The sequence below is a fragment of the Rattus rattus genome, chromosome 2 (genome assembly GCF_011064425.1).
Source record: "Rattus rattus isolate New Zealand chromosome 2, Rrattus_CSIRO_v1, whole genome shotgun sequence".
In the NCBI taxonomy this organism is placed as follows: Eukaryota; Metazoa; Chordata; class Mammalia; order Rodentia; family Muridae; genus Rattus; species Rattus rattus.
Genome location: NC_046155.1, coordinates 91,542,779 through 91,557,300, shown reverse-complemented (window position 1 = coordinate 91,557,300; position 14,522 = coordinate 91,542,779). Strand labels below are relative to the sequence as shown.

Sequence of the window (14,522 nt, the reverse complement as noted above, 5' to 3'; positions counted from 1 at the left end):
GCAAGACTGGTTTACCTGTTTTACTTGTAGCCCGTGGCTCCAGATCCTTTCCAGAAGGTCACAGAGGCTGGCAATCAAAGTGTTCTCTTCCACACCGGTGATGTTCACCTCCCCATGCCCCAGCTCCACTGCCTCTCGACCCATCTTCTCTACCAGCATCCTCTTGGTCTAGGAATGAATGGGTAAGTAGGATAGATCACCACAGTGGGTAGAACCACACACTACTGTAGAGAGCTGTGGCAGCCTGTGTGGCACATGTGCTAGGCTAGGAAGGTTGAGGTGAAGAAGCCCAGGGACACTGTATAGTCATGTGGATCAGGTTATAGGAACACAAGCTTTCAAAGTTCAGTTAAGGAGGCTAACACACAGCTATCAGCAAGTGATCCTAGCAAGGGATTTCATTACTCATCATTCCTTACAAGGGATTCAAACCTTTGCCTTTATGAGATGAAACGAGTTGAATAAAATCCTTTGCTCATGCCCATCTTGGCTATTCCCCCATTCTCATGGCTTAAATAAGAGTACTGGACAAACCTTCAAGCACATATACCAAAGAAATAAATCTAATAAAACTCTCAAGGAGGCAAGAAGTTATTGAGAATAATTTCAGATAAAAATCTGCAAATGCTTATTATAAATATGTAACAACATCAATGTCAAGATGACTGAGGAACATGAGATCTTTCAAGAAATTTATCAACCGGCTGGAGGGGTGCCTCAGTGATTAAGAGCACTGACTGCTCTTCCAGAGGTCCTGAGTTCAATTCCCAGCACCCATATAGTGGCTCATAACCATCTATAATGGGATCTGATGCCCCTTCTGGTGTGTCTGAAGACAGCGACAGTGTATTCATACATAAAGTAAATATATAATCCTTTAAAAATAAAAAGAAATGTATCAAAAATGTTTTTAATGGCAGGAAAGGTGAAAATCACAAGTAACTTAGAATGAACTAAATAAATTAAACTGGAAGACTGGAAAAACACAGCTCAGAGTTAAGACCCTAGACTGCTCCTATAAAGATGGCTTGACCTTAGTCCCAAAATCTACATTGGCGGTCACAATAGCCTCTAACTCAAGCTCCAGGAGACCTGATACCCTCCGAGGGCACTTGCAGGCAGGCAAACACAATCAGACATACACACACATATTTAAAAAACAAAATCTTGGACTGGAAAGTTGGCTCAGTGAATGAGAAAACTTGTTGCTCTCTCGACTCAGGTTTGATTCCCACCACCCACATGTAGGCTCACCACTTCCTTAGGCATCAACCAGGCATACATGTGATGCAAAGACTACATGCAGACAAAGTATTCATACATACTAAGTAAAATAAACCTTAGAGTATTAATAAACAATAAAATCTTAAAGTTGAACAAATCTGAAATTTAAAATATCACTTCTGATAGAATAATGTGGGTGGTTGTTACTTGTTGCTGTGCTCTCTCTAGACCAGATGGGCCTCAAACTCAGAGAGTCGCCCACCTCTCCCCTCAGTACTGAGATTAAAGGTTGAACACCACCATGTCCTGCGTATTCTAATTTTTTTTTTAAGATTTGAGTAATGCTCATATATGTGTCCATCATGTGTGTGTGAGTGTGTGTGTGTGTGTGTGTGTGTGTGTGTGTGTGTGCACTTGAGTGACATGATACATGTATAGAATTAGATGGCTTGGCAGCCAGGCCCTTTCTCTGATGGACAAGTCTGACTCCATTTTAAAATTAGAACCTATCTTGTTACCAGGTCAAAATAAGTTCATTCCTGTTTTCTGTAAAACTTGGGTTTGACCATGTCTTGACCCATTTTCTGGAATTTGACATGTTCCAAACCTCCACTCTGCTGAGAGGAGATGTTCTGGCAAATGATTTTGAAAGACTCTACCAAGTTTCTATGTAACCAAAAACTCTTGAACCCCATCCGTAGCCTTGCAGTTTGGGGAGTTAATATAAACCCCATCCTTTCCTGTATTCTATGCTATTTTCTTGAACTCTACTTTGGGGAGATAGTCCTTTCTGACAGAAAATAAAGTTTGCTTAATTTGAACAAAGGATCCCACTCCACTGCCCCAAAATATGGCAGTCTAGACAGGAAGCCATCAAAGAGAACTCTAAAGCATTGTGATGAGGATGCTGACGTGTAGCTCTCCACAACTGAAGGCTTCCAGTGGGGTGTGGATGGAGAAGGACTGTTTTCTTTAAGGGGCTGGTTACTGGAAGTTTGACGATATTCAAGTGAGTGTACGGACAACATAAATTCCTCCTCCTCTTCGTCCTTCTCTTCTTCCTGCTCCTTCTCCCTCCTGTTCCTTCTTCCTTCCTTCTCCTCTTCTTCTCTTGTCTTTTTTAAGGGCGAAATGACAGGGATGAAAAGGCAGACCATATTCTGCCTGAGCAGCTCCTACTCCAACTGGCCAGTCCTCATGGCCTGCTTTCAGGATCCATCTCCCATGGCATCTTCTCCCTTCTCCCTCTCCCTCTCCCTCTCCCTCTCCCTCTCCCGTGGTCTCAGCCCAAGCTTCTTCTACTCTCACTCATGATTCTCAGGATGCAGCAGAGAACCAATCAGCTGAGTTGTCCTAAAAATCATGATACTCTGACTCGTATGAAGACTTTTCATTAGAAATTATATTTAAAACTTAAATATTAAAAATCTTTCTAGCCAGCAGTGGTGGCACCACTCGAGAGGCAGAGCCAGGCAAATATCTGTGAGTCTGAGGCCAGCCTGGTCTACACAGCACCGATGTTTTCCTACATGTGTGTCTGTGTGAGGGAGTTAGAACCCCTAGAGCTAGAGCTACAGACAGTTGTGAGCTGCCATGTGGGTGCTGGAAATAGAACTGGGTCCTCTGGAAGGACCCCCAGTGCTCTTAACCACTGAGCCATCTCTCCAGCCCCACAAACTGCTACTACTAGATATGAAAAGCAATTACTGTTAGATTACAACAGAGAAGCAAAAACATTTCCACATATGCAAACAATCTGTAAGTAGTAAGGTAACAAGCTTTTAAGGTCAGCATTATCCCATGATCTAAGGAGTAGGGCAGTTAGACGGCATGACAGACTGATGAGCTGAGCTCCATCATCAGAGCCCACAGGAAGATGTAAGAAGAGAACTGACTTACAAAGCTGTCCTGATCTCTTCTCCCCACCCCCACCCCCATACTTTTTTAACTAAAACAAGGAGTGCTCAGAGCCAAGCAATGACCTCCTTTTTGCTGCCAAGGGAAAGAGCAGCACTGAGTATACAGCTCACTGAGTATACAGCTCACTGAGTATACAGCTCACTGAGTATACAGCAGCTCACTGAGTACAGCTCACTGAGTATACAGCTCACTGAGTACAGCTTAGAGTATACAGCTCACTGAGTATACAGCTCACTGAGTATACAGCTCACTGAGTACAGCTCACCTTGTTTCGGCATTCCTTCAGCAGGCCTTCTACAAACTTCCAGTTGGTCTGGGCAATGACCGAGGGAGACAGGTTGGACAGTTTGGGCTGACGGATGGTACTGCCCATATTCCTGGCTTCCTGGATGTACTTCTACATTAATCAGAAAAAGCAAAGACCTTTTACGTTCATGGACAGAGACCACAGTAACCAGTACTGGTGGGCCCCTAAGGAGGACATTGCACCCCATGCTTCTTTGCTAGCCTATGCCTGGGCTCAAATATACATGAGAGCAGAAAATTTAAGTGCCATTCTTGTACAAAAGGGGAAAATCAAAATAATACAATTTCTGGTTTTATTGACATGAATATAATAAACTACCTTTGATTTAAAGACACAAGAGGCATTCATACAGACATGAGCATATGACACGCACAAATACACTAGCAATCATAGCCAAATTCTTGATATTACAACACGATGTTTACACTTAAGAAGCCTGCAGTGGAGTTAGGAATTGCAGTAAGTAAACAAACCGATACTACAATGGCTTGAGTACATTCACTGTTTTATGTTGGGCTGCATTTGTAGGTTTGCTAGAACACATGCAGGCAGAATGCCCAGGCTGGGCATGCCTGCTACCTTCTATAGGAACTACTTTAGTTGTCGTATCTCTTCAGCACAACAGAACAGTAATAAGAACACCATCCCCCTCCATATCAGGGAGCACAGTGGCTGGCATTTGAGGGAGCTAACAGCATCTGCAATCAGCAAAGCAAGGGTGCAGCATCCTGGTCCTCACTTCACTCTCTCTACTCTTAGACAATTCAGCATCAACTGTCCAGGGAACGGTGCCACCAAGGGCAAGAGACTAACCAAGTCAATTAAGGTAATCAAGACAGTGTCCCCAGACCACTCACAGGCCAACCTAATCTAGACACAACCCCAGGACTCCTCCCAGATGATTTTGGATTGTGTCAAGTTGGCAATGAAAACTAAAGATCATAGTCACCTGAGATATAGAGAAGTCCAGGAAAAAGTCCAGAGTCAGAGTCACAGCACTGACCCCAGCTCACTTTATTTTAACAAAATTAGTTCCTTTCCTACTGCACCACAAACAAAAAAGCACCAATTTTAAAGGTGTTTATTTCTGCAAGTTTCAGACTGGCATCTTCTGGAATTCTTACTGAGTAACAGAACTAGAGATCATCCGGCTAGCTGTCATGAAAAACACACTATGCTCTCTAGAACTAACCTTGAATTCTTCTACAGAGAGAGTTCACTGCTGGGACAACTTACTAAACTCTAAGAAAATGACAGAGGGAGCGCAGCATGACACAAGGAGGGCTCCTTGTCATTCACAAGGCATCTTACCTCTCTCTGGTCATTGTCTAAGCGCAAGTGTTCCGTGTGCTGCTTCTGCCGGTCTTTCCGCCTCCACTGGGCAGGGGCATTCCTTTTTGTCCACCTGACAATATCAAAAAGAGGCCGTTAGGAATATTCACTACACTGTTAGTTCTAAGCCAACCTGGTATACTCAGTGAGACCCTGTCTCAAAAGATAAAAAAGACAGCCATAATTCCAGCACTCAAGAGGCAAAGGCAGGCAGATTCCTGAGTTCGAGGCCTGCCTGGTCTACAAATCAAGTTCCAGGACAGAGGACAACTGGAGCTACAAAGAGAAGCCATGTCTTGAGATTTAAAAAAAAAAGAAAGAAAAGAAGAGGAAAGAAAATCCACTAAGGCCAACTAACAAGAAAACTCCAATGTCTAGGGAGCCCATGGTGAGCACAGAAAGCTACAGAGGCAATGCGAAGTCTGTGGGGATGAGTAGCTAAAAACTAAGTGACTGAACAAAAGAGAGAAGGCCTCTAAGGAGTAAGTTGCTCATTTGTTTTGAAATATCCACCAAAACTTCACATGTAGATACAAAGCTGGCTGGGGAAGAACTATCCACCCAAGCTGCCCACCCAGCTTCAGTCAGGCCCCCGTTATTTTCAACACTGCCTTCTAAGGACATAACACTAGATAGCTGTCTGTTAGATGGGGTTCAGTTAGGAGGTCATTTTAACCCATCTGCTGCCTGGCTGCTTGAAAATCCTGGGTATATCCAATTTGCAAGAGTTACCCAATTTGTACAGTGGAGACAAAGCTGACAAGACACCCTGACATCTACATAGATCTTACCCATACTTGTTTTTAAAATTCTTTAAATACTGAGGTAGCTCAGTGGTTAAGAGCACTGACCTTTCTTCCTAAGTTCAATTCTTGGTACTCACATAGTAGCTCACAAGCATCTGCAATTCCAGCTCAAGGAGATCTATGCCTTCTTCTGGACTCCAGGCACACAGTGGTGCACAGACATGGGCGCAGGCACAATACTCATACACATAATATAAAACACTAAGGAAAAACCCCAATGTCTTTTGTGTATACCAATGCTAGCTTAGACTCTGGATGTCAGTAACGACTGTGCTTGGTGGCCAGGTTGGGGAATCTCTAGGTTTACTTACTTGTTGCTGGCTGGCCCGGTGCAAAGTACATCTGATTGTAGCTTAGGGAAAAAGCCAGGTTCATATTTTCCTTGTCCAATTTTCATGTCAAGAAGATGAGGGTGAACTGCAGTGTGGTCAATTTTTGCCAGACGTAGCTCAATTGCTTTTTCTGAGTGAGATTTTTAAAAAATTTCAAGTTGAAATTTTAGTATAAACTCATGTATCAAGTTGCTTTCCATTATTTACTCTACATTAAAAACATATACATTATGATATTCAGATATGTATTGAGTCATATGACCAAACAAAACTATTTGGGAAGTCCAAACTCCTGCAACAACTGATGTAAGAATTACAGAAAAAAGACAAGTTATGAATTATGTCACAGGAGGAAAAAACATGATATGGCATTTATATGTGAATATCTATTTTCTTATATAATCATACCAGCTGAACAGATAGCTGTCAAGATTTAGCCAGCTACTGATAGACGAAACTAAATTCATACTATTTCTGACACTGGGTAACTGGTGATTTCAAGTTTGACTCAACAGTCTCATTAAGAATGATTTTGTTTTTTTTTTGTTTTTTTTTTTTTCGGGGCTGGGGATCGAACCCAGGACCTTGCGCTTCCTAGGCAAGCGCTCTACCACTGAGCCAAATCCCCAACCAAGAATGATTTAAGTAATAGTTTACTATCATGACATTTTGAGAGGCACAGATTAAATGCAGGCATCATTTATGCCAAGCCTGGCAAAATCTATACCTGACTCCATTTAATTACAGTGTAAGTATCCAAGTCCACTGGCGAGCAGACATAAAATTTCAACTGGGGGAGCCTGGAGAGATGGCTCAGCGGTTAGAGCACTGTCTGTTCTTCCAGAGGTCCTGAGTTCACTTCCCAGCAACCACATGGGGGCTCACGATCATTTGTAATGAGATCTGATGCCCTCTTTTGGTGTGTCTGAGGACAGCTACAGTGTACTCACATACATAAAATAAATAAATCTTTTTTAAAAAAATTTCAACTAGGTAAAGATATGTCTTATAATATTGCTTTGCTAATAATCTAAACATTCTTTTTATCTATTAGAAAACATAGTTTGTGGCTTACAGCTTTTTCTCTGCACTCAATAATCACCTTTGAAAATACAGTGGACTGAAAAGCAATTTATTGAAAGGTTTCATTTACATCTCTGAACTATCTATTTTTTTCTTTCAATCTCTAAATGTAAAATTTATGTTTAAATAGGGTAAAGCTGACTATGACTTTTGTTTTCAAAAATTAGACAAGTTAATATATAAATAATTCAAAGTATTTTTGTTTACTTTGACAAAATATTTTCTCTGAATTAAAGATGGTTCCACAGGATAGCAGCAATGAATCCCATGTAAAATAAAAAGGAAAAAATTTTGTCAACCCCTTTTTTTAAGACATAACTACTCTCACTTCTAACCAAGATAAAGTGAAAAGATTGATTTTTACCCTCCTCCCTGAAATACACACTAACAGGAAAACAAACCTGTCTCCTGGGCAATGAAGGACAGGAATCCCTAAGAATTAGAAGTAGATGAAGAAATTCTTCCAAATGACTCAGCTAACTGCCCTGGGGGCACACAGAGAAGCCTAGAAAGGGTCTAGAACAGCTCCAAAGGCTAGGGACATACGGCCAGTGGCAAGAAGACTTCTCTAGTGTCTGCAGTGAGATCTCTGGTGCTCTGGAAACAAGCTGCAGGTGATACCAAGACTTCTTCTGAAAAAGCCTATAATGTGAGGGCTGGTTAGCACTTCATTCCATAGCTTAACCCTATACTCCAATAGACCCATGACACTACGTCTTCTGACTCAATACATGGATTACAGAGAGGCTGAGAACAGACTGCCTCCCTCTTACGGCAGATCTGTAGAGCCCTGAGTGACCAGACCTCCAGTTTCACAGTCCTCAGCTGTTCCAATACTGCCATTTTCATGTGTAATACACTTGATGGGGAATGAAAAGGATGGGGAATCCTGATTTTAAAAATGATTTTGAGAGGCAGGAGTTCAAAGTCAGCCTGGACTAAATAGCAGCTCTAGGCCAGTCAAGAGAGACTCTTGCCTCAAAAACAAACAACAAAAACAATTTCCAGACCAAACAAAAACAAAAAAAGCAAAAGACAAACAAAACAAGGAAGGAAGCAAAGCACAGTGACGCACACCTTAGTCTCTGTGACAAGGCGAGCAGGTGGGTGGGGCTCTATGAGTTGAAGCCAGCCTATACAGTGAATTCAGGATGGCTAGAGCTATAGAGACCCTGTCAATCAATCAATCAATCAATAATAGGAAAGAACACTGTAGGCCATGCAATAATATACACAAAGGCAAAACATGAGAAAAGCATACATGTTGAGGAAAAAGAACATGTTACCAATGAGGTCCCAGAGGCCAAGGAGGCCTTACCTGCTTCATCCACAGTGGTACATTTCTGGTACATGGATGTCCTAAGAGTAGGTGTTCGAACATTCAACAGTCTGATCTTATCTACCCTTGAGTCAAAGACCCGGAGGACAGGGTCTTTATCGTCATCATCATGACACATGATCTTGTTGTCAATAAAAGATGCAAACATCTGGGTCTCTAGGAATCTTGAGAGGAAGGGCAGGTAGGGCTCAGGCTGATCTGACAGAAAGGACGCCTAGTAGAACCAAACAGAAGCGGTCAACAACAGAGAAGTGAAGAGCAGCCCTGACAATCACAGGCAATACCCAGGGTGGAAGTGGGACAAATCTTCTCTGAAGCATCCTATATCTTTATGAAAAGCCAACCACAACCCTCCTCCCCTTTGGTAATTCTCATAAAAGTCAATTTCCCGAGACTCTGACACAGCCAGCCCAGGCAGTCAACTACACAAACACCCCTGCCTAGAGGAAGAGTCCTTTCCTGGACCGCAAAGCAAAACAAAATCAAAACAAGGGGAGGGGCACTGGGCTAGAGATAAACCACCTGACTGTAATCCTCTGCTCGCCTGCCTCTGTCCTAGACTTCTCTAGTGATGTCATATGCAGTCACTTCCTCACGCCGCAAGCTGCAAGGCGCTCTGCCTCCCCTCAGGACTCACTCACTTTATCAAAGTTCTGCATCTGCTCCCTATTGCTGAACCAGGACTCCTTATCCTGGCTGGGCTGGATGACGAACACTTCATAATCGGCAAACATCTGGGTAAAGCGATTGGCAAAAACTTCCCGGATCTGAATGTTTAGCTGGTAAATCCTGAGTTCTTCTTCATCACACTGAACTTTGAAATCTTTATTGCTACTGGGATCTTCACGAACTTCCAGCTTTAAAAAAAAAGGGGGGGGTGGATATGAACAATTATACTTCTATGCCAAGAAATACAATTCATCCGATTTTTCCCTACTGGACTTGGCAGCAAACGGTGAGAATGTGAGAACTAAAGTAAAAATGAGAAGAAATATAAAGGGAGCAGTCTAGAAGTTAAAAAGATTTAGCTAAGCAGCTGAAACTTACCTGGCAACTAGGTAGGAAGTAAAGGGAAGTGGGGAGAGGAGAGATTCTGAAGTGGAGAAAAGAGATCAATCTGAAGGTATCCAACAAGCTAAGTAGAGGTGCAGTCATTGTGCTGAGTGCAGTCCAGCCAAGGAAGAAAAGGAGTGAACCCTCCCCTGCAGGAGAGGCCTGGGCCAAGCTCTGGCTCTCACCTGCTCCTGATGCTACCTTTCTTTGGTTTCTTTCTTTGAAGGGTTGAGGGAAAATTATCTTTCTTACCTTTCAAGGATTGTTCTTTTTTTTTAAAAAAAAAAAAGAGAGAGAGAGATTTTTAATCTTCCTAAATATTTCTCTATTCAAGTGGCATTAACTTTTTTTAATCTGCTGTACTTTACAAAATAAAAGAGAAATGAAATAGCTGACCCCTAAAAAAGGAAGTCCAACAAAATCATGGTGTCAGCCTAACATGCATGTGTACTAACCAAAGTTGTTCAGCGGTGAGAATGGACAAGGCAAGGACATGGGCAAACAAGCACAGAAAGCGTACTATCATCAAAGCCACAAACTGGAGAGCAGGCGTCTCCAGGAGAGAGCTCAGCACTGCAGGATCTGGTTTAAGCTGCAGCTGAACTCTAGACTAGGGTCTGAATCTTGGGTGAAAATGCTTAAAGGCCTGGCTCTTACAACATCTCAGGGCAATGGATATGCAAAGTCCACAGTTCTCCCCCAATTTCACACAGAATGGCAACAGGTTCTTCCTGACCTGCACAAGAAGCCACCCAGCTTAGACCCAGGATCAGTTGCTAGAAGAGCTGCTCGTGCTCAGTCTCCCATATGGTGTATTCCTTCACTACTCACAAATATGCACCGTCAGCTGGGCAGTGGTGACACTCACCTTTAACCCCAGCACTTGGGAGGCTGAGGCAGGTGGATCTCTTAAGTTCAAGACCAGCCTAATCTACACAGAGAAACCCTGTCTAAAAAAAAAAAAAAAAAAAAAAAAAAAAAATGCAGGCTGGAGAGAAGGCTCAGTGGTTAAGAGCACTGACTGCTCTTCCAGAGGTCCTAAGTTCAAATCTCAGCAACCACATGGTGACTCACAGCCATCTGTAATGAGATCTAATGCCCTCTTCTGGTGTGTCTGAAGACAGCTACAGTGTACCTATATACATAAGTAAATAAATCTTAAAAAAAAAAAAAAAAAGAAGAAGTGCACCATTCTGACCTGAGTCCTTCCTCATACTAAGTCCAGCTTCTGCAGGACAGCACTCTAACACAGATCCAATTTGTCACAAATGTATTTCCAGCATCTTACTTTTTCCAAACTCACTCCAGTCCTCTTGACCAAAGCTTGCAACCGAGCGATCGTTTCATTTTCCTTGAGGAGCTCGTAGGAATGCAAAGGGGAGCCCGCAATGTTCCCGTTCTTCTTGTCAGACACAAGCTCGGAGGCTCGGATCCTCTTCAGCTTCGAAGCACTTTCGCTGCAGTGGAGGTTCCCTTCAGGGGGAACGCCGAAGGCCATGAGGATCTCAGAGACCTCCTGGACAAACTCCAGTTTGTTAGGAAATTGAGGCAAGTCCTCTGGCAACTCAATGAAGTGGTTGTCAACATCCACAAAGCAGAGGTTAGCCTGGAAGGAGATCCAAACAGGAGGTGTGAGCAAATGGAGCTCCAAGAGAGCAGTTTTAGAAAGGACAATGACATGGGAATGAGCAGTGGAAAGATGGCGGAGGCACCCTGAGCCCCCTCTGCTTTCTAACATAAAACCTTAGAAACATGGCTCTTTCCTCAGAGGGAAAATGCTAGGGAAAAATAGCTAAAAGTAGTTGTGAGACCATGATGGCAGTGCCATTCAAAAGCTTCACAAATCAGTGAAAAGTGTCAAAGTCTGGCACCAGTCTGAGCACTGGTGCTCACCTGCTTCAAGCTTCACTCCTAACTTTCAAGATTTGGTTGTCACGGTCCTTCCTCATACTGAGAGGTACAGTCAGCACTCACACGGTGCTCAACTGTTGGACTTGTCACCGCCTAGACTAATTTTACAGATGAAACTGACTAAAGAAGATACGCATGGTTATGATCATAGTACTCAGGGAAGCTGAGGCAGAGGACTACTAAGAATTCTAGGCTAGCATGGGGCTAGCACAGGATCCAGGCCATCCTGGACTAACCTTAAAAGATAAACTTTAAAACAAAACAAAACAAAAAAACCAGAGACAGGAGCTGGAGAAATGGCTCAGCAGACAAAACCACTGGCAGCTCTCTGCCAGAGGATCCCAGTTCAATTTCCAGCATCCACATGGCATCTCCCAACTGTCTGTAACTCCAGACCCAGCAGACCCAGTGTCCTCTTCTGGCCTCCATGGGCACCAGACACAAAGACAGACAGACAGACAGACAGACAGACAGACAGACACAGACACACACACACACACACACACACACACACATAGGTAAAACCCATACTTATTAATTAATTAAAAAAAATTGATACAGACCAAGCATATACCTATGGTCACTATTTGGTAGCACTGGGATTTGACCAGGGTAGCACTGCTTGACCCTGGTCATACACTAAAACTGCTCACCATCACCTCGGCTGATATTCAGGTCTTGCTTGATCAGTTTAATACTTTAAAATCCTTGTTCTTGTTAACTTTCTTGCACTGTAATTAGAAGAGCTGTTTATATGCTTATCTTATTAATCTGTCCTTACAAGACATGTAACATTGCCTTCACTCCAACAGGATATTAAAGGGTTAAGTCTCTCTCAATTATATAAAAGAGATTCCTGTTATAGAGCTGTTTTTGAGAATTATAATCTCAAATATTCTTATAGGACATTTATATGTATTTGTGACTAAGTGTGTATGCACAAGCAAAATTAGAAGACAACATGACAACATTCAGGAGTAGGCTCTTTCTTCCCCCAGGTGGAGCCCAAGAATTTAACTCAGATTGTCAGGCTTGCTGGCAAATGCCTTTTACCCACTGAGCTACCTCACTGCCACCCCTTCCCTGCCTCCATTTAACTTTTAATCTATGTGAAACAGGTTTCCTTATGGCATAAGATAAGGGTCCTTCCTTCAGCAAGGCACTGTTACTATATACCAAATGCTGTCCCAGTGACACACAAGCTCATATTTGTTTCAACAGCCTTTATGTTCTGAAAGAAGCAGGCAGAGGATAACATGATCAGCTCACTAACACAGCCGTCCCACCAAATTCATCTACTACAGCTCATTCTGAACAGACCCCTGTTCCATTTATGCTGAGTGCATAAATTAACTGTCAACCTGTCACTGTAAAAAGAAAGCTTTCCATCCCCAAACCTCAAAGACTGGAGGAATCACTTTAAACTTTACTTCTCAGTTCCTCTACTAAATAACAATGTTGACTCTGCCTCTTAAAGGCCAATAAATATTTATAACCTAAAAACAGACTCCTTTTTACTTATTCTTTTAAGATTTTTAACATTATTAATGCTCTTAGGCCAAGCCATCAAAAAACACAATCAACTAATCTAGTCAAGGGCCCTTTACACAGCTGACAAAATGAAAGGCACGCATTTCCATCTCTTACCCCTTGACTCATCTTTTAAAAAGAGGGTGGTGGCAGTTTTTCCAACAAGAAACATGGAAGCAACTAAAATATTTAGATCCACCCAATAATGCTCAGTGGCTTTTCTCTCACCGTTGTGAGTCAAATAGAGAGTCCATAAAGAATTCCTTTTTATTTATTTATTAAATCTATATGGATGCTTTGCCTGTTTGTTCTCAGGCAGTCCACACATCTAGTCTTGGCCCAATTCAAGCTCCTATAGGAGGATTCTGGTGGTTAGATAGAAGACAGCATTCCTCAGAAACTTGTAAAACAGTCAGCCAAAGGAGTTGGCTTGAGGCTGCATTGACCTATACCTGTGGTTATCAGCATATCAAAGCCCACGCTGGCCTCCAGGCTCCTTAGACCTCATTCACAAGTACTTGTCATACATTTCAAAGCCCCCTCGAGAGCCTCCGGACCCTTCTCATCACCACCCCAAACCCTGAGGCTTCCTGCAGCTCCTTATAATTCAGTATTTTCTGCTACTACCCTCTCACCACTTCCCTAGCCCTGGTCACGACTAGGCTGCTTCTTTTTCTCTCTGATCTAGACTCTTCTGCAAGTCCCTGGATATGTTCTCTCTTAGTCACAATAAAAACCTCCCTCTAGGGCTGGAGAGAGAGATGGCTTAGTGGTTAAGAGCACTGACTGTTCGTCCAAAGGTCCTGAGTTCAAATCCCAGCAACCACATGGTGGCTCACAACCATCTGTAATGAGATCTGATGCCCTTCTTTGGTGTGTCTGAAGACAGCCACAGTGTACTTATATACATAAAATAAATAAATCTTTAAAAAAAAAAAAAAAAACTACCTCTAATCGCGAATGGCTAGTTTGATGCTTTCTTTATTGTCCCTTTCCCATACAGCTGCATGCATGTCTGGGTACCATAAGTGTACTTGGTACCTGTGGAGGTCAGAAGAGGGGATCCAATCCCCTGATTAGTACCACCATGTGGGTGCTGGGAATGGAAGCAAGGTCCTCTGGAAGAATAGCCAGTGCTCTTCCACTGAGCTCTCTCTCCAATTCCATCTATAAAGAATTGTATCAACCCAAATCCTGCGTCCACATATGTGAATACCCTTGGTGAGAGGTGGCTGAGGACAGTGGCTCAGGCACACACTTCAGAGGTGGCTAAGACACAGGAACTTCTCTCTTTCCTAGTCACTCTGCAAAATGAGGCTGAAAAGGAAGCAGTAAGAGGGCAAAATGAAAAGGGAGGCCATTTAACTTCTAGGCTCATAAAACAGTCTCATGCTGTTCCTCTCAGCCCAGGCTGGCAAGCTGAAGCAATTTATAAACCTATGACCAAATCCTCAAACATCCCCTCCCACAACTGAGAAAAGGCCCAGCAACACCCGTGTGACTTACATTGTGAAAGGCTTTGTGAAGATGAAAAACCTGGAAAGACACTGAAGCCAAACAATCAGCCCTCTGCTCACCTCTGCCATGCTGACAGGGGGCCTGGTGAGACAGCTACTGTTGAAGGTAGGCCTCATGAATCCGCCACATCCCCAAAACTCCCCCTTCAGAGGGCCACAGAGCCCTTT

At 42.9% G+C, this 14,522-nt stretch overlaps 1 protein-coding gene across 1 annotated transcript in view; it reads right to left on the bottom strand.

Annotated features, from left to right (window-relative positions):
* The window catches only part of Dennd5a (DENN domain containing 5A), a 67,637-nt gene that overhangs the window by 17,032 nt on the left and 36,083 nt on the right, over nucleotides 1-14,522 (bottom strand). The window contains 7 exon segments of the mRNA XM_032892923.1: nucleotides 16-168; nucleotides 3,410-3,541; nucleotides 4,763-4,856; nucleotides 5,901-6,051; nucleotides 8,323-8,557; nucleotides 8,985-9,200; nucleotides 10,685-11,002. Of these exon segments, the coding sequence (XP_032748814.1) occupies nucleotides 16-168; nucleotides 3,410-3,541; nucleotides 4,763-4,856; nucleotides 5,901-6,051; nucleotides 8,323-8,557; nucleotides 8,985-9,200; nucleotides 10,685-11,002 (1,299 nt within the window).